Genomic DNA, 19,086 nt, shown 5'->3' with positions numbered 1-19,086 from the left:
ATGAAACGTTAGCACGCACGGAGGGGCATAGCATGGGGCTCTGACTGGAGTAATGGACATACTAAAGAAAATTAATATTTTCTCATATTTTGAGAAATATGTCCTATTTCATATTTTGTTGGGTTGTAACGTTCTAAGGGAAGTAGGCGCATCCAAAAGTAACCCGTAGGTGCTTTCTTTCCTGTTTAGAAGCTTCTCACCTCACTATAATTTGCGGAATTCGATATCCCAGGGTTGTTTTCTTTCCCAATAGTTTCACTCCGCACGATATTCTGCATTGTGGATGGACTGCGCCTGTTGTAAAACATTTCTACGTCTGAAACGGAACACGTCTCGTAGCGGAAACTTTGGGAAAGCGGATCACCTCCAAATACTTCAACATAATTCGGAGGTATCTGAAGATTTCTACTGGCTTTCTGGATACCATTCAGCGAAGTCTTAGTTTGAGAGCAGCAACAAACGCCGAAAGAACAGTTCCGCTCATCAAAACCATTTCTGTTTTTGTGGATCTTAACAGCAAGGGTGATTAAAATCAGAAGAAACATGGAAGAGATTATACCCAAAGATATAACCAAGTAAAGGCTCATATCGTACGTGAGTCCGGGTTCCTCGGAGATACCGCTGCGATCAGCGAGTATTTCTGTATCACCGTCTACCAGTGATAGGACCATGGTCATTGTAGCTGAAAGCGGTGGTGTTCCACTGTCTTTTACCACAATGACTAATTTTTGCTTATTGACGTCCTTGCCCACGATGCCGCGGGTTGCCCAGATTTCCCCCGTGTCGGGTGAAATCGTAAAAAGTTCAGAATTAGCAGCCTGAAGAATTTGATAATTGAGCCGAGAATTCTGACCGGAGTCAGAGTCAATTGCTGACACCTTGGCCACGAGGTAGCCAGGTCCTGCGTGCCGGGACACTGTCTCTGTTGCTGTGGAGCCGAACTCGGATAATGGATGCAAGATGATTGGAGCGTTATCATTCTGATCAAGGACAATAATATCCAGTGATACGTTGCTGGCGAGCGGTACGAGTCCAGAGTCCTGCGCCTGAATATGGACCTGAAAGTTTTTGAGCTGCTCGTAGTCGAAAGATCTCTGGGAATATATGACACCACTCTTTGAATTTATACGAACATAATTGAATACCGATGCGCCCTGAACCTCACTGTCCAGTACACAGTAGGATAGTCGACCGTTCTGGTTTATATCTGGGTCAACAGCTGTCATTGAGAAGATTGAAATCCCTATAGCGTTGTTTTCTGATACATATGCTGTATATAATGGCTCCATAAACCGTGGTGCGTTATCACTTCCACACGAATTGTTTTGTTAGAGACTAAAGAAGGTTTTCCATTATCACTGCACATGACAGTAAACTCGTATTTCCCGATACTTTCGCGATCCAGTAGCGCCTGGGTAAGCAATCTGTAGTAATCCTGTAATGACGAATCCAGTTTGAAGGGAATATTATTTTCAATTTGACATCGTATCTGTCCATTTTCTCCGGAATCTTTATCTGTTGTGCTGATCAGAGCCACCATAGTACCAGGCGGAGCATCTTCAGGGACTGAACTGATCAAAGAAGTGAGAATCATCTCAGGTGCATTGTCATTCATATCGACAATATCGATCAGCACACGACAGTACCCCGGGGTTGCATTTGGTCCCCTGTCCAATGCTTTAATATTTAGCTCGAATAACTTGCTTTCTTCATAATCCACTTTCCCTTTAACTCTGATTTCACCAGTTCTGGAATCAAGATCGAACAGTTCGCGGACTATAGCTGAATTGTGACTACTGAAAGAGTACACTATTTCTCCATTGGAACCGTCATCCATGTCAGTCGCATTTAGTTTTAGAATCAATGTTCCTTTAGGTACGTTTTCTAAAAGACTGCGTCTGTAAGACGCCTGCGAGAAAACAGGCGAGTTGTCGTTTGCATCCACCACCAAGACCATAATCTGAGCAGTGCCAGATCTTGTAGGAACACCCCCGTCTTTGGCAATTAGCATTAAGTTGAGGGTTGATTGTTTTTCCCTGTCTAAGGCCTTGTCCAACACTAACACGGGCAATTTTCCCACCACACTAGTCGTCTCAATATTTAGGGTAAAATATTCGTTTGCAGCTAGCTGATACGTTTGTAGTGAGTTACTCCCGACGTCTGGGTCGTGCGCGCACTCCAAGGGAAAGCGCGCTCCCGGGGCAGCAACCTCTGAGATTTCCAGGCGGAACTGGCTCTTTGGGAAAATCGGACCGTTGTCATTTACATCCAGAATCTCCACTTTTATACGATACAGGTTGAAAGGATTTTCAGTCACGGCCTCCAACGATAATATGCAACTGAGTGCCGACCCACAGAGCTGTTCTCTATCAATTTGTTCTTTCAGAAACAAAATCCCATTGTCTACATTTACGTCCAAATACTGCTTCCAGGGACCGGTCAGAATCCGAAAACTGTGAGCTGAGAGCTGATTTACATCTAAACCCAAATCGTCTGCGATATTCCCAACAAAGGCACCCAGTTGTAACCCTTCTGGAACCGAATAACGAAGCTCTCCATACACTAGATACCAGCAGAGGAACAAATAGTACAATTGTCGATTTAAAAACCAATGTATTTTATAACATCTCATTGCGGCCGTAGACCATTCGAATTATTTCAACGCGTCTCAGTAGCGTTCATTCACTTCCCCAGGATACAGATAGTTACAAAGCATCGTGTACACGGAGGAACTGACAGATCGCGCAATGGTACCTGCACTTTTGAAAAATCCTCGTCATGATTTCTGACAAATGTCCTTATTTCTTCCAGAATCACAAAGGGATGCGTTTACAAAAACATAATTCAACCTTGCGTCACTAGCTGTCCAGTTTTCCCCCCAGTCTGGTCGAATGTGACGACAGATGAAGAGGGAAGGGGGCAGTGAGGATCTCCAGCCACATTTCAGCCTCTGATTGGTGAATGGGGACGCACTCGCACGCAACCAATCAGAACACTTTTCATTTCTTAAAGCTGAACTGTCTTTGTTAATTGTGCGAAAAATCATTTATTGTTGCGTAGTCATAATGCCAACATGCCTTTCTTGCCATGTGGATATTTGCTGCTCTATTATAAACTATTCTGTAAGATTACTTTGAAAATAGGCATCCTAAGGATTACTTGTCCAGAAACCCGTGCAAAACAAGAAAAAAAATATTAAAATCATAATAAGTTACTGGGATTTTGCTAAATCCTCAAATTATTTGTTTCATTCCTGTATACCTAGTTCACGAGCTTTTTTCTTGGCGATTTATTTTTATCACTGATCTATAGCGTCGCTGATTGTTAAAATGCTTCAAAGAACATTTCAAGGGATATTTGAAAGTTTGATTCTACGCAGCAATTGAGGCAACGGTGTAAATGACCTTTAATTTTATTTTGCGTAATCGTGGAGCCCACTATAACTAGCTTGAGTGACCTGTGTTTTCATGAGGTGGACAAAGTAAAATCATTTTATATAAGCAATTCATTAATTATAAAGAAAAGTAAAGTACCATGGACGATACTAGAAAATTGCACGGCCCTGACCCACGGTTTTTTTCTAGAAAATGAAATAGCAAACACAATTGAAACCTCTGATTTTTACTCCATATCTTAATTGCTGGCGTTCTCCAGTGAACCACTCCACACTCGTGCCACAGCCGCGAGGTTATTCCCCTTACATTTAGCATTGCCTCACCTCATTATTTAGAATATCCAGATTTTGATATTCCAGGGTCCTATTCTTTCCTAATAGATTCACCTCTGCTGGAAGATGCATGAGACACATTGGGAAACACAAAGCCTCTCGCAGTCGAATTTGAAGTGGGACATGTCTCACAGCGTAAACTTTGGAAAGTAGATCTTTAACAAACACTTCAACATAGTAGTGAAAGGGTGACGGAATCAGATTCCACGGGAACTTTCAAAGACAATTGGACATGTACTTGACGAGGACACATTTGCAGGGTGAAGGAGGAAAAAGCTGGATTGCAGCACTAATTTGGACAGCTCTTTCGAAGAGCCGGCACAGCACGACGGGCCGAATGGCCTCCCTATGTGCTGCAAGATTCTATGATTCTATAATAGTTGGGAGGTATCTGAATCTTTCTACCGGCTTTTCAAATTTAATTCAGCGAATTCCTTGACATGTCCTGACAACGGGTATGGTCAGCGAAACAACATTTCTGTTTTTGTGGACTTCACCGCCAGGAAAATTAAAATTATCTGAAAAATAGACAAGAATATTCCTAAAGTTATGACTAAGTGCAGCTTGTGTTATAATCGAATCCGGAAGCTACAGACGCATCGCTGAGGTGAGAGAATAGCTCTGTATCACGACTTTCCAGTGATAAGAGGATTGGCATCGTAGCTGAAAGGGGAGGTGATCCATTGTCTGTAACCTCGATGACCAACCGTTGCTTCGTGCCACCTTTGCTCACAATGCCATGGATTGTCCAGATTTCGTCTGAATCAGGTGAAATCCTAATAAGTCCAGGGTCAGTAGTCTGGAGAATTTGGTAAGAGTGGGGAGCATTCTGGCCAGAATCAGCATCAGTGGCCGACACCTTGGCAACTAGATAGCCTGGTTCTGCGAATCGAGACACTGTCTCTATTGCTGTACGCCCATACTTGGGTAATGGATGCACAATAACTGAGGTACTGTCATTCTGATCAACAATAATACCTACTGAAACTCCACTGGACCTCGGTGGGACTCCAAAGTACTGAAAGACGCCAAAAGGATTGGGAACTAAATATACCAGGTTATAAGGTCTACGGGAGAGATAGGGAACATGGAAGAAGTGGAGGAATAGCCTTAGTGATTAGAGGTGAAATCACTTCATCGATAAAGGAGGATATAACGAGAGGTAAGTAGCCAACAGAGACCTTATGGATTGAATTGAGAAATAGGAAAGGATCTAAGACTATTGTGGGAGTTGTGTATAGGACCCCTGGCAGCAGCTCTGAAGTGCTAGATTGTATAAATGCAGAGATTAACAAGCGTGTAACAAAGGCATAGTGGTCTTAATGGGGGACTTAAACCTTCACAGAGATTGGGAAAAGCAGACTAGCAACTGTCAGAAAGGTAGTGAATTTCTTGAGTGTGTCCGGGACAGTTTTCTAAAGCAGTATATCCTAGAGACAACAAGGGGGCAAGCCATACTAGATTTAGTAATGAGTAATGAACCAGATTTAGTTAACAGCTTAACTGTGCGTGAACAACTATCCAATAGCGATCATAACATGATCGAGTTCAAGGTAGTGTTTGAAAGGGAAAAAAGTGAATCAGCTGCTAAATTCTAGACTCGGGTAATGCCGACTTCAATGGGATGAGACAGAGACTGTCCATAGAATGCTGGGCAAATCTGTTAATGGGCTAAACGACTGATGATCAGTGGGAAATGTTTAAAGAAACATTTAACGTGATACAGAACTGGTTTATACCCCTGAACTAAAGTGGTAAGGGACAGTATAATAAATAAGGAAAGGGCATACAAAAAGGCAAAAATTGGCACAGATCCTAGCGAATGGGAAAGATACAAAGATCAACAAAGGGTCACAAAACAGATAGTAAGAGCTACAAAAAGAGAGTATGTAAAGAAACTTGCAAGGGATACCAAAACCAATAGGAAGAACTTTTATAGTTATATTAAGAAAAAGAGGGTTGTCAGGAGCAATGTTGGCCCCTTGAAAACTGAAAGTGGGGATATTGTCATTGACAATGGGGAAATGGGGTACATGTTGAATAATTACTTTGCGTCAGTATTTACAGTAGAAAAAGAGGATAGCATGCCGGAAATCCCAAGAAAACTAATATTGAATCGGGGACAGGGACTCAATAAAATTAACGTAAGTAAAACAACAGTAATGAAGAAAATAATAGCACTAAAGAGTGACAAATCACCGGGACCAGATGGTTTTCATCCCAGGATTTTACAGGAAGTAGGTGAGCACATTGCAGATGCCCTAACTATAATCTTTCAAAGCTCTCTAGATTTTGGAATCGTCCCTCTGGATTGGAAAATTGCACCTGTTTCTCTGCTTTTAAGAAAGGAGAGAAAGGGAAACCAGGGAATTATAGACCAGTTAGCCTAACATTTGTTGTGGGGAAAATGCTGGAATCTATAATTAAGAATAGGAAACATAGAAAACATAGGAACATAGGAACAGGAGTCGGCCATTCAGCCCCTCGTGCCTGCTCCGCCATTTGATAAGATCATGGCTGATCTGTGATCTAACTCCATATACCCGCCTTTGGCCCATATCCCTTAATACCTTTGGTTGCCAAAAAGTTATCTATCTCAGATTTAAATTTAGCAATTGAGCTAGTATCAATTGCCTTTTGCAGACAAGAGTTCCAAACTTCTACCACCCTTTGTGTGTAGAAATGTTTTCTAATCTCGCTCCTGAAAGGTCTGGCTCTAATTTTTAGACTGTGTTCCCTATTCCTAGAATCCCCAACCAGCGGAAATAGTTTCTCTCTATCCACCCTATCCGTTCCCCTTAATATCTTATAAACTTCGATCAGATCACCCCTTAACCTTCGAAACACTAGAGAATACAACCCCAATTTGTGTAATCGCTCCTCGTAACTTAACCCTTGAAGTCATGGTATCATTCTAGTAAACCTACGCTGCACTCCCTCCAAGGCCAATATGTCCTTCCGAAGGTGCGGTGCCCAGAACTGCTCACAGTACTCCAGGTGCGGTCTAACCAGGGTTTTGTATAGCTGGAGCATAACTTCTGCCCCATGTACTCTAGTCCTCTAGATATAAAGGCCAACATTCCATTTGCCTCCTTGATTATTTTCTGCACCTGTTCGTGACACTTCAATGATCTGTGTACCAGAACCCCTAAGTCCCTTTGGACATCCACTGTTTTTAACTTTTTACCATTTAGAAAGTACCCTGTTCTATCCTTTTTTGATCCAAAGTGGATGACCTCACATTTCTCTATATTGAATTCCATTTGCCACAATTGTGCCCATTCACCTAATCTATCAATAACCCTTTGTAATTTTATGTTTTCATCTACACTGCTTACAATGCCACCAATCTTTGTGTCATCGGCAAATGTAGATGTGAGACTTTCTATGCCTTCATCTAAGTCGTTAATAAATATTGTGAATAATTGAGGCCCCAAGACAGATCCCTGCGGGACTCTACTAGTCATATCCTGCCAATGTGAGTACCTTCCCATTATCCCTACTCTCTGTCGCCTTTCGCTCAGCCAACTTCCTAACCAAGTCCATACTTTTCCCTCGATTCTATCTTAGCTAACAGTCTCTTATGTGGGACCTTATCAAATGCCTTCTGGGAGTCCATATAAATAACATCCATTGACATTCCCCTGCCCACTACTTTAGTCACCTCTTCAAAAAATTCAATCAGGTTTGTCAGGCACGACCTACCTTTCACAAATCCATGCTGGCTCTCTCTGATTAACTGAAAATTCTCGAGGTGTTCAGTCACCCTATCCTTAATTATAGGAAAAAGTACGGACTTGGTTAGGAAGGTGACTGAGCGAAAGGTGACAGAGAGTAGGGATAATGGGTCGGTAATCACATTAGCAGGATGTGACTAGTGGAGTCCCGCAGGGATCTGTCTTGGGGCCTCAATTATTCACAATATTTATTAACGACTTAGATGAAGGCATAGAAAGTCTCATATCTAAGTTTGCCGATGACATAAAAATTGGTGGCATTGTAAGCAGTGTAGATGAAAACATAAAATTACACAGGGTTATTGATAGATTAGGTGAATGGGCAAAATTGTGGCAAATGGAATTCAATGTAGACAAATGTGAGGTCATCCACTTTGGATCAAAAAAGGATAGAACAGGGTACTTTCTAAATGGTAAAAAGTTAAAAGCAGTGGATATCCAAAGGGACTTAGGAGTTCAGGCAAATAGATCATTGAAGTGTCATGAACAGGTGCAGAAAATAATCAATAAATCTAATGGAATGCTGGCCTTCATATCTGGAGGACCAGAGTACAAGGGGGCAGAAGTTATGTTGCAGCTATACAAAACCCTGGTTAGACCGCACCTGGAGTACTGTGAGCATTTCTGGGCACTGCACCATCGGAAAGACATATTGGCCTTGGAGGGAGTGCAGCATAGGTTTACTAGAATGATACCCGGACGTCAAGGGTTAAGTTACGTGGAGAGATTACACAAATTGGGGTTGTATTGTCTAGAGTTTAGAAGGTTAAGGGGTGATCTGATCGAATTTTATAAGATATTAAGGGGAACGGATAGGGTGGATGGAGAGAAACTATTTCCGCTGGTTGGGGATTCTAGGAGTAGGGGGCACAGTCTAAAAATTAGTGCCAGACCTTTCAGGAGTGAGATTAGAAAACACTTCTACACACAAAGGATGGTAGAAGTTTGGAACTCTCTTCCGCAAATGGCAATTGATGCTAGTTCAATTGCTAATTTTAAATGTGAGATAGATAGGTTTTGCCAACCAAAGGAATTAATGGATATGGGCCAAAGGAAGGTATATGGAGTTGGATCACAGATCAGCCATGATCTTATCAAATGACGGAGTGGGCTCGAGGGGCTGAAAGGCCTACCCCTGTTCCTATATTCCTATGTTCCTATGTGCCTAAACTTGGATCTGGAAGTTGTTGAGCTGCTCATAGTCAAACAATCTCTGAGAAAATTTGATGGCATTCTCCGAATTAATATAAACATAATTGGTCACTGACATGTTCTGATCCTCGATGTCGAGGATAGATTAAGAAAGCCGACAATTCTGACTTTAATCCGTATCAAAATCTGTCACAGAGATGGATAGAGTTCCTAATAATGTTGTTTCCTATCATGTAGCATGTTCATGAAAACTGCGTAAACTGTGGTACCTTTATCATTTATATCAAAATACATCCATCTGGATGGTTTTGTATGAGGTGAGAGGACATTTTACAGCATCACTGCCTGAGGTAATTACATCGTACTTCGATACACTTTAACGATCCAGTTGCCTCTGGGTGATCAGCCTATAAAAATCTTTCAAAGAGGAGTCCAATTTGAAAGGAAAGTTATTTGCGATTCGACATTGTACTTGTCCAATTTCTCCGGAATATTTATCTGTTGCGCTGATTAGAGACATCATAGTACACGACAGAGCATCTTCTGGAGTTGACGTCGTGCACTATGATGCTAGTTCCAGAAATTTCAGGCACTCCTCTGTCCTTAGTAATTACCAGTGACCTATGGGTCGCTTGCTTTTCTCTGTTCAGGGGCCTCTCCAACACTCACACTGGCAACTTTCCATCCACCATGGGTTTCTCTATACTTAGGGTAAAGTAATCGTTAGCAACGATTCCAACGTCTGGATCATGCGTGCACCAACCAGAGCACTGGGAGATTTCCGTACGTAACTGGCTCTTTGTGAAGCTTGGTGCATTGTCATTTGAATTTAGAATTTTCACTGCAAAACCTTATAGATTGAAGGGATTTTCAATCCTTTATAAATCACTGGTTATGCCTCAGCTGGAGTATTGTATCCAGTTCTCGGAACCACACTTTCGGAATGACACCAAGATCCTGGAGATGGTACAGAGGAGATCTACCAGGATGATACCAGGGATGGGGGACTTCAGTTACGTAGAGAGACTAACGATGTTGGCATTGTTCTCCTTAGAACAAAGAAGGTTAAGGGGATTTTATTAGAGGTGTTCAACATTGTGAGAGGTTTTGAAAGAGTAAATAAGGATTAACTGCAGTATTTCCTTGGCAGGAGGTTCGGTAACGAGAGGACACCGATTTAAGGTAATTGGCAAAAGAACCAATGGGGAGATTAGGAGTATTTTCTTATCAGGAGAGTTTATGATCTGGAGTTCACTGCCTGAAAGGATGGTGGAAGCAGATTCAATAGTAGCTTTCAAAAGGGAATTGGATAAATACTTGAAAAGGAAAACAATTGCAGGGCCATAGGGAAAGAGTACGGGAGTGAGACTAATTTGATAGCTCTTTCAAAGAGCCGAAACAGGTAAGGTGGGACGAATGACCTCCTTCTGCACTGTGATCCAATCACTGCCTCCAAAGCGCGGCTCCACCCAAAATATTTTTCTCCGTCAATTTTTTCCTTTAACGACATCATCCATAGTCACACATAATTGTCTAAATTTATGTCCAAATACTGCTTCCTGGAGCCGGTCACACTCTCAAAATTCCGAGCTAGGAGTTGTTTTACATCTAAATTCAAATCGTCTGCGATATTCCCAACAAAGAAAACCAGTTGCAGTTCTTTAAGAATCCAATACTGAATCTGCCCAGAAACTAGATTCCAGAAGGGGAACATACAATACAATTAATTCCCATTTAAACAAGCAATATGTTTTACAATATATAACTTCAAGCGTAAGATATTCAAATTGCTTTATCACGACACAGCATCAGCCCAAAACTTAATTGGAATAAAGTCAATAGGATTTTTTTTCCCTGGATGTGGAGCTACATTTTTGAAAAATAATGATTGTACTGGTTAAAAATCGTTGTATTGTTTTACATAATCTTCTATTTTCTTCTAAAACCATCAACGGATGCGCATTAGGAACCTGCTATGAAGTTACGCATCTCGCTATCATAATTTACACTGCGTCTGATAGTACGTGATGGCAGGTGGAAAGGGAGGGGGCAAGATCTCCAGTCACATTTCAGCTTTTCATTGGCTTTTCATTTCATATCGTAAAGCTGGAATACTTTTGATGGTTCAAGTCCCACTCCACAGATTTGAGCATAAAATGTAAGCTGACACTCCACTACGGTACTGAGGGAGTGCTGCACCCTCCCAGCCTTTGCTATGAGACGTTAAACCAAGGCCCCGTCTGCCCTCTCTGGTGGACATAAATGACCCCATGGCACTATTCGAAGAAGTGTAGAGGATTTTTTTTCTCGTGTCTTGGCCTACATTTATCCCTCAACCAATACCGAAACAACAGATCATCTCGTAATTATCACATTGCTGTTTGTGGGACCTTGCTGTGCGTAAATTGGCTGCCACGTTTCCTAATTTACAACAGTGCCTACGCTCCAAAAAGTACTTAATTGGCTATCAAGTGCGTTGTGTTGTCCTGCGGCCGTGAAATGTGCTACATAAATGCAAGCCTTTATTTTTCTTTTCAACTGTGTAAAATTCATATTTAGTGTTTCACAATCATAAATACAGTTGCACCCACTGCAGGGTTGTGCATTCAAAAATACTACAACTTTATATCCCAACTCTTTAGTTTAATTTATATTTTATGATTATTTTGCAATGAGTCTCCTCACGAGCACTTATCCTACAAAGACCTAAGAAAAAAAAATGCTATTAATGAATCATGAGACAAAATTGGATTTAGCTGAATCACGAAATGCTCTTTTGTAGTCCAGTTATAAATATATCTAATGCACTTTGACTTTATTCACGGTACCTATTTGTTTTTTTAAGCTTTGTTGTGTGATTAGTACAGAGCGACCAAACAGCATTACCAGCTCCTCCCAGATCAAATATACCGCATCCAGACTAAGCTGCTTTCACAACTGACCAAGCAATGTAACTTTTTGCGCTTTCTCAAGCGGGAAGGATTCTTCCTGGGTCTGACACCAAAGTGTTAGTATAAATCCGGAGCCGAATGCACAAGGATTTCCTGCACACTAAAGTTAATTTAAATGGTTAGAAAGTACGGAAACTGTCACCCGTACTCTCTAAGCAATTACAGTTTAAATACTGGGAGAGGAGTTTTGCCATCTATGGGCAGAGCTCTGCTCTGGGAGTAAGAATCCTTTCTCCAATCAGGCATAGTCTGGCTGGAATGCATACGATAAACATCATGATTTAAAACTAGCAGTTGCAATAAAAATAGGAAAATAGGAACATCGGAACAGGAGTACCAGTAGTATCAGTAATGGTGGCCATGAAACTACCGGATTGTCGTAAAAACCCATCTGGTTCACTAATGTCCTTCAGGGAAGGAAACCTGCCGTCCTTACCCGGTCTGGCCTATATGTGACTCCAGACCAACAGCAATGTGATTGATTCTTAATTGCCCTCTGAAATAGCCTAGCAAGCCACTCAGTTGTAAAATCTCGCTAAAAAAGTCACAATAAGAATAAAACCTGACGGACCACCCGGTATCGGACCAATAGGCACCGGACACGACAAAGGCAAACCAAGCCCAGTCGACCCTGCAAAGTCCTCCTCACTAACATCTGGGGACTTGTGCCAAAATTGGGAGAGCTGTCCCACAGACTAGTCAAGCAACAGCCTGACATAGCCATACTCACAGAATCATACCTTTCAGCCAATGTCCCAGACTCTTCCATCACCATCCCTGGGTATGTCCTGACCCACCGGCAGGACAGACCCACCATAGGTGGCGGTACAGTGATATACAGTCAGGAGGGAGTGGCCCTGGGAGTCCTCAACATTGACTCTGAACCCCATGAAATCTCATGGCATCAGGTCAAACATGGGCAAGGAAACCTCCTGCTGATTACCACCTACCGCCCTCCAGCAGCTGAAGAATCAGTCCTCCTCCATATTGAACACCACTTGGAGGAAGCACTGAGGGTAGCAAGGGCACAGAATGTACACTGGGTGGGGGACTTCAAAGACCATCACCAAGAGTGGCTCGGTAGCACCACTACTGACTGAGTTGGCGGAGTTCTGAAGGACATAGCTGCCAGACTGGGCCTGTGGCAGATGGTGAGTGAACTAACACGAGGGAAAAACTTACTTGACCTCGTCCTCACCAACCTACCTGTCGCAAATGCATCTGTCCATGACAGTATTGGTAGGAGTGACCACCGCACAATCCTCATGGAGATGAAGTCCCTTCTTCGCACTGAGGACACCATCCAACGTGTTGTGTGCCACTACCACCGTGCGAAATGGGATACATTCAGAACAGATCTAGCAGCACAAAACAGGGCATCCATGAGGCGCTGTGGGCCATCAGCAGCAGCAGAATTGTATTCCAGCACAATCTGTATCCTCATGGCCCGGCGTATTCCTCAATCTACCATGACTGACAAGCCAGGGGATCAACCCTGGATCAATAGGAGTGTAGAAGAGCATGCCAGGAGCGGCACCAGGCATACCTAAAAATGAGGTGCCAACCTGGTGAAGCTACAACTCAGCACTTCATGCATGCTAAACAGCGGAAGCAACATGCTCTAGACAGAGCTAAGCGATTCCACAACCAACGGATCAGATCAAAGCTCTGCAGTCTTGCCACATTCAGTCGTGAATGATGGTGGACAATGAAACAACTCTTGGTAGGAGGAGGGTCTGTGAACATCGCCATACTCAATGACGGCAGAGTGCAGCATGTGAGTGCAAAAGACAGAAGTGCCGAGTGGATGATCCATCTCGGCCTCCTCCCGATAGCCCCACCATCACAGAAGCCAATCTTCAGCCAATTCGATTCACTCCACGTGATATCAAGAAACGGCTGAGTGCACTGGATACAGCAAAGGCTATGGGCCCCGACAACATCTCGGCTGCAGTGCTGAAGACTTGTGCTCCAGAACTAGTTGCGCCTCTAGCCAAGCTGTTCCAGTACAGCTACAACACTGGCATCTCCCCGACAATGTGGAAATTGCCCAGGTATGTCCTATCCACAAAAAGCAGGATAAATCCAATCTGGCCAATTACCACCCCATCAGTCCACTCTCAATCATCAGCAAAGTGATGGAAGGTGTCGTCGACAGTGCTATCAAGTGGCACTTACTCACCAATAACCTGCTCACTGATGCTCAGTTTGGGTTCTGCCAGGACCACTCAGCTCCAGACCTCATTACAGCCTTGGTCCAAACATGGACAAAAGAGCTGAATTCCAGAGGTGAGGTGAGAGTGACTGCCCTTGACATCAATGCAGCATTTGACCGAGTGTGGCACCAAGGAGCCCTAGTAAAATTGAAATAAATGGGAATCAGGGGGAAAACTCTCCAGTGGCTGGAGTAATACCTAGCACAAAGGAAGATGGTAGTGGTTGTTGGAGGCCAATCATCTCAGCCCCAGGACATTGTTGCAGGAGTTCCTCACAGCAGTGTCCTAGGCCCAACCATTTTCAGCTGCTTCATCAATGACCTTCCCTCCATCATAAGGTCAGAAATGGGCACGGTCGCACATGATTGCACAGTGTTCAGTTCCATTCGCAACCCCTCAGATAATGAAGCAGTCCGAGCCTGCATGCAGTAAGATGTGGACAACATCCAGGCTTGGGCTCATAAGTGGCAAGTAACATTCGCACCAGACAAGTGCCAGGCAATGACCATCTCCAACAAAAGAGAGTCTAACCACCTCCCCTTGACATTCCACGGCATTACCATCGCCGAATCCCCCACCATCAACATCCTGGGGCTCACAATTGACCAAAAACCTAACTGGACCAGCCATATAAATATTGTGGCTACAAGAGCAGGTCAGAGGCTGGGTATTCTGCGGCGAGTGACTCACCTCCTGACTCCCCAAAGCCTTTCCTCCATCTACAAGGCACAAGTCATGAGTGTGATTGAATACTCTCCACTTGCCTGGATGAATGCAGCTCCAACAACACTCAAGAAGCTCGACACCATCCATGACAAAGCAGCCTGCTTGATTGGCACCCCATCTCCCACCCTAAACATTCACTCCCTTCACCATCGGTGCACAGTGGCTGCAGTGTGTACCATCCACAAGATGCACTGCAGCAACTCGCCAAGGCTTCTTTGACAGCACCTCCCAAACCCGCGACCTCTACCACCTAGAAGGACAAGAGCAGCAGGTACATGGGAACAACACCACCTGCACATTCCCCTCCAAGTCACACGCCATCCCAAATTGGAAATATATCGCCGTTCCTTCATCGTCGGGGGTCAAAATCCAGGAACTCCTTTCCTAACAGCACTGTGGGAGAACCTTCACCACACGGACTGCAGCGGTTCAAGAAGGCGGCTCACCACCACCTTCTCAAGGGCAATTAGTGATGGGCAATAAATGTCGCCCTTGCCAGCGACGCCCACATCCCAAGAACGAATAAAAAAAATGTAGGCCATTCAGCCCCTCGATCCCGCTCCGCCATTTGATAAGATCATGGCTGATCTGTGATCTAACTCCATATACTGCCTGTGGCCCATATCCCTTAATACCTTTGGTTGCTAAAAAGCTATCTATCTCACATTTAAAATTAGCAATTGAGCGAGCATCAATTGCTGTTTGCGGAAGAGAGTTCCAAACTTCTACCACCCTTTGTGTGTAGAAGTGTTTTCTAATCTCACTCCTGAAAGGTCTGGTTCTAATTTTTAGACTGTGCCCCCTACTCCTAGAATCCATAACCAGCGGAAACAGTTTCTCTCTATCCACCCTATCTGTTCCCCTTATATCTTATAAACTTCAATCAGATCACCCCTTAACCTTCTAAACTCTAGAGAATACAACCTCAATTTGTGTAATCTCTCCTCGTAACTTAACCCTTGAAGTCCGGGTATCATTCTCGTATACCTACGCTGCACTTCCTCCGAGGCCAATATGTCCTTCTGAAGGTGAAGTGCCCAGAACTGCTCACAGTACTCCAGGTGCGGTCTAACCAGGGTTTGATATAGCTGTAGCATAACCTCTCCCCCCTTGTACTTTAGTCCTCTAGATATAAAGGCCAGCATTCCATTAGCCTTATTGATTATTTTCTGCACCTGTTCATGACACTTTAATGGTCTATGAACCTGAACCCCTAAGTCCCTTTGGATATGCACTATTTTTAACTTTTTATCATTTAGAAAGTACCCTGTTCTATCCTTTTTTTGGTCCAAAGTGGATGACCTCACATTTGCCCAAATCGAACTCCATTTGCCAGTTTTGCTCATTCACCTAATCTATCAATATCCCTTTGTAATTTTATGTTTTCATGTACACTGCTTACAATGCTACCAATCTTTGTGTCGTCGGCAAACGTAGATATGAGACTTTCTATGCCTTCATCTAAGTTGTTAATAAATATTGTTAATAATTGAGGCCCCTGCGGGACTCCACTAGTCACACCCTGCCAATTTGAATACCTACCCATTATTCCTACTCTCTGTCGCCTTTCGCTCAGCGAACTTCCTAACCAAGTCCGTAATTATCAAAATCAGTGTAAATCTCAGGAGAATAGCCTTTACTGCACTAGTAGTGATAATGGCTGCTGATTAAAGTGCTAATTATTTCAGATGAACTCCAGTTTTAGGGAATTTAGTCTGCATTTTTGTCCAGGCAAATGTTGATTCTAGTACAACATTTTACACCGAGGTCGACGCGAAGGGGGTAAAATAACTATTGCTTGGTATTTAGCGAATTCTGAGTTGCCATTTCTGAGAGGACGACATACCTGGCATTTCAAATTTTTTTTGCAACATATTTATTTTCAAGCGGAACGGAGGAGCGCAATGCAACTGGATTGTACGAACATGAGATTTTATGGGACTGGCTGTGATCCCGACTGTTTAAGTGCAAAACGATATGTATGTAACCTGCGGTAAACCATAATGTTTTCCGGTCTCTACTGAAGGGACATGTTTGTTAATTGAAATAATGCAGAAAATTGAGAATTCTAATTTGTATTTATGTCCCGTATGGCTCACCTCGCTATTTACAATATTTGCAGGATTGGACGTCCTAGAATGGTCTTCATTGCCCATCGTTTCAGTTCTGACATTAAGCTTGGCTCCAGATGAATGACACGACTTGGGAAACATGAAGTCTCTCTTGGTCGAATCTAAAGTCGAACTCGTCTCGTAGCGGAAACTTTGCGAAAGTGGATCACCCCCAAACACTTCAACATAGTTCGGAAGTATCTGAAGATTTCGACTGGCTTTTTGAGTTCCATTCAATGAATTTCTTGCCTCAAAGCAACGGCAAGCGCCCAGGACACAGTTACGATCACCAAACCCATTCCTGTTCTTGTGCACTTTAACAGAGAGGATAATTAAAACCACGAAGAAAATGGTAGATATTGCCCCTAAAGAGATGACTAAGAAAAAGCTCGTATCGGAAGCAAACTTGGGATCTTCAGATAAATTGCTCGCATCAGAGTGCATTTCCGTATCGGCCTCCATCACTGACAGGATGATGGTCATTGTAACAGAAAGTGATGGTGTTCCATTGTCTTTTACCAAAATAACCAATCTTTGTTTAATGGTATCTTTGCCCCCAAAACTACGTATTGTCCAGATTTCCCCTGTATCTGGAGAAACAGTGAAAATACCTGGGTCAGTAGCCTGGATAATTTGATAAGAAAGACGAGCATTCTTTCCTGAGTCAGCATCAATGGCCGACACCTTGGCAACCAGATAGCCTGGTTCTGCGGACCGGGATATTGTTTCTAATACGGTTGAGCCGAACTCGGGCAATGGGTGCACGATCACGGGGGCGTTGTCGTTCTGATCAAGGATAGTAATATCTACCGTAACGTTTGCGGTGAGTGGTGGGACTCCAGAGTCCTGGGCCTGAACTTGGATCTGAAAGTTTTTCAATTCCTCGTAGTCAAAAGATCTCCGAGTAAATATGGCACCACTCTCTGAGTTAATAGAGACGTAAGTGGTTACTGAGGCTCCCTGGATTTGAGTCTCCAGGACAGAATATAACAGCCGACCGTTTTTATTTAAATCTGAGTCCACGGCTGTCATTGAGGATATAGAAGACCCAATAGCGTTGTTCTCCATAACGTGAACAGTATACAGCGGCTTCATGAACCTTGGTGCGTTGTCATTTATATCTGAAATCTCCACCTGGATAGTTTTCTTGGATACCAAAGGAGGGTCTCCTGCATCACTGCATGTGATAGTGATGTCGTATTTCGCGATACTTTCGCGGTCCAGTTGCTGCTCAGTAAGCAATCTATAATAGTTCTTCATGGAAGAATCTAATTTGAAAGGGAGGTTATTTGGTATATGACATCTCACCTGTCCACTTTCTCCATCATCTTGGTCTGCAGCACTGATCAGCGCCACCGCAGTCCCAGCGGGAGCGTCCTCGCCAATTGAACTGGACAAAGAAGTCAGTGTCACTTCAGGCGCGTGATCGTTTACATCAATAATTTTCACCAACACATCGCAGTACGCGGGTGTTGCATAAGGGCCCTTGTCCATTGCTTGCACTTTGATCTTAAATAAGCTGCTTTCTTCATAGTCCAGATTGCCTTTAACCCTGATGTCACCAGTCCTGGAATCCACGTCAAACAGTTCACGGGCTCTAACAGAAGCAAGACTGTTAAACGAGTATACTATCTCTCCGTTGGGACCATCATCTAAATCAGTGGCATTTAGTTTGATTACCAAGGTTCCTTTCGGTACATTTTCTAATAGGCTGACCCTATAAAGTGACTGGGGAAACACAGGTGGGTTGTCGTTGGCATCCCCTACTAGGATTATTATTTGAGCTGTACTGGACCTCGGAGGGACCCCCCCGTCCTTGGCAATTAGCAATAGCTGATGGGTCAATAGATCTTCTCTGTCCAGAGGCTTTTCCAGCATTAAGAACGGAATTTGGCCTTCTTCGATGCGTGTCTGCACGTCGAGAATGAAATAATCGTTCGGAATGAGCTCATAAGTTTGAAGGGAGTTGGTCCCGACGTCTGGGTCGTGCGCGGACTCGAGCTGGAAGCGCGCTCCCGGCGCAGCAACCTCCACGATTTCAAGGCGGAACGGGGCCTTTGGGAAACTGGGAGCATTGTCGTTTACATCCAGAATTTGCACTTCAACATGGTACAAATTCAGGGGACTTTCAATCACGGCCTCTAAAGATAACACACACGTGGGGCTTGACTCACAGAGCTGTTCTCTGTCGATTCTTTCTTTCACAAACAAAATCCCACTGCCTTGATTTATGTCCAAATACTGTTTCCTGGCACCAGACACAATCCGAAAACTGCGAGCCGAGAGCTGCTTTACATCTAAACCCAAATCGTCCGCGATATTTCCAACAAAGGAACCCGGTTGCAGCTCTTCTGGAATCGAATAATAAATTTGCCCAGAAACTAAGTCCCAAAAGGGAAATGCAAAATACAGCAGCTGCCATTTTAACACCCAAAATATTTTATAACATCGCATTTCATGTACGAA

The 19,086-nt window shown here is 43.5% G+C and overlaps 3 protein-coding genes across 3 annotated transcripts in view; all 3 read right to left on the bottom strand.

The window, feature by feature from the left end:
- Positions 1–19,086, bottom strand: part of LOC137332308 (protocadherin-10-like) — a 245,812-nt gene that overhangs the window by 204,354 nt on the left and 22,372 nt on the right. The gene's annotated exons all lie outside the window — the stretch shown is intronic.
- Positions 186–2,632, bottom strand: LOC137332618 (protocadherin-10-like). Its single transcript, XM_067996576.1, is given in 2 exon segments — positions 186–1,309; positions 1,312–2,632. Coding segments are annotated over 2 exon segments (2,445 nt in total).
- Positions 4,281–19,077, bottom strand: LOC137332617 (protocadherin-10-like). Its single transcript, XM_067996575.1, has 2 exons — positions 16,609–19,077; positions 4,281–4,745 (listed from the first exon to the last, which is right to left on the bottom strand). Exons 1-2 carry the CDS (start codon positions 19,072–19,074, stop codon positions 4,281–4,283), a joined length of 2,931 nt encoding a protein of 976 aa, XP_067852676.1. The 5' UTR covers positions 19,075–19,077.

This window comes from Heptranchias perlo, chromosome 14 (assembly GCF_035084215.1).
Source record: "Heptranchias perlo isolate sHepPer1 chromosome 14, sHepPer1.hap1, whole genome shotgun sequence".
Taxonomy (NCBI): domain Eukaryota; kingdom Metazoa; phylum Chordata; class Chondrichthyes; order Hexanchiformes; family Hexanchidae; genus Heptranchias; species Heptranchias perlo.
Note: the sequence above shows the minus strand (reverse complement) of the source record. Positions and strands in the feature narration are given on the sequence as shown.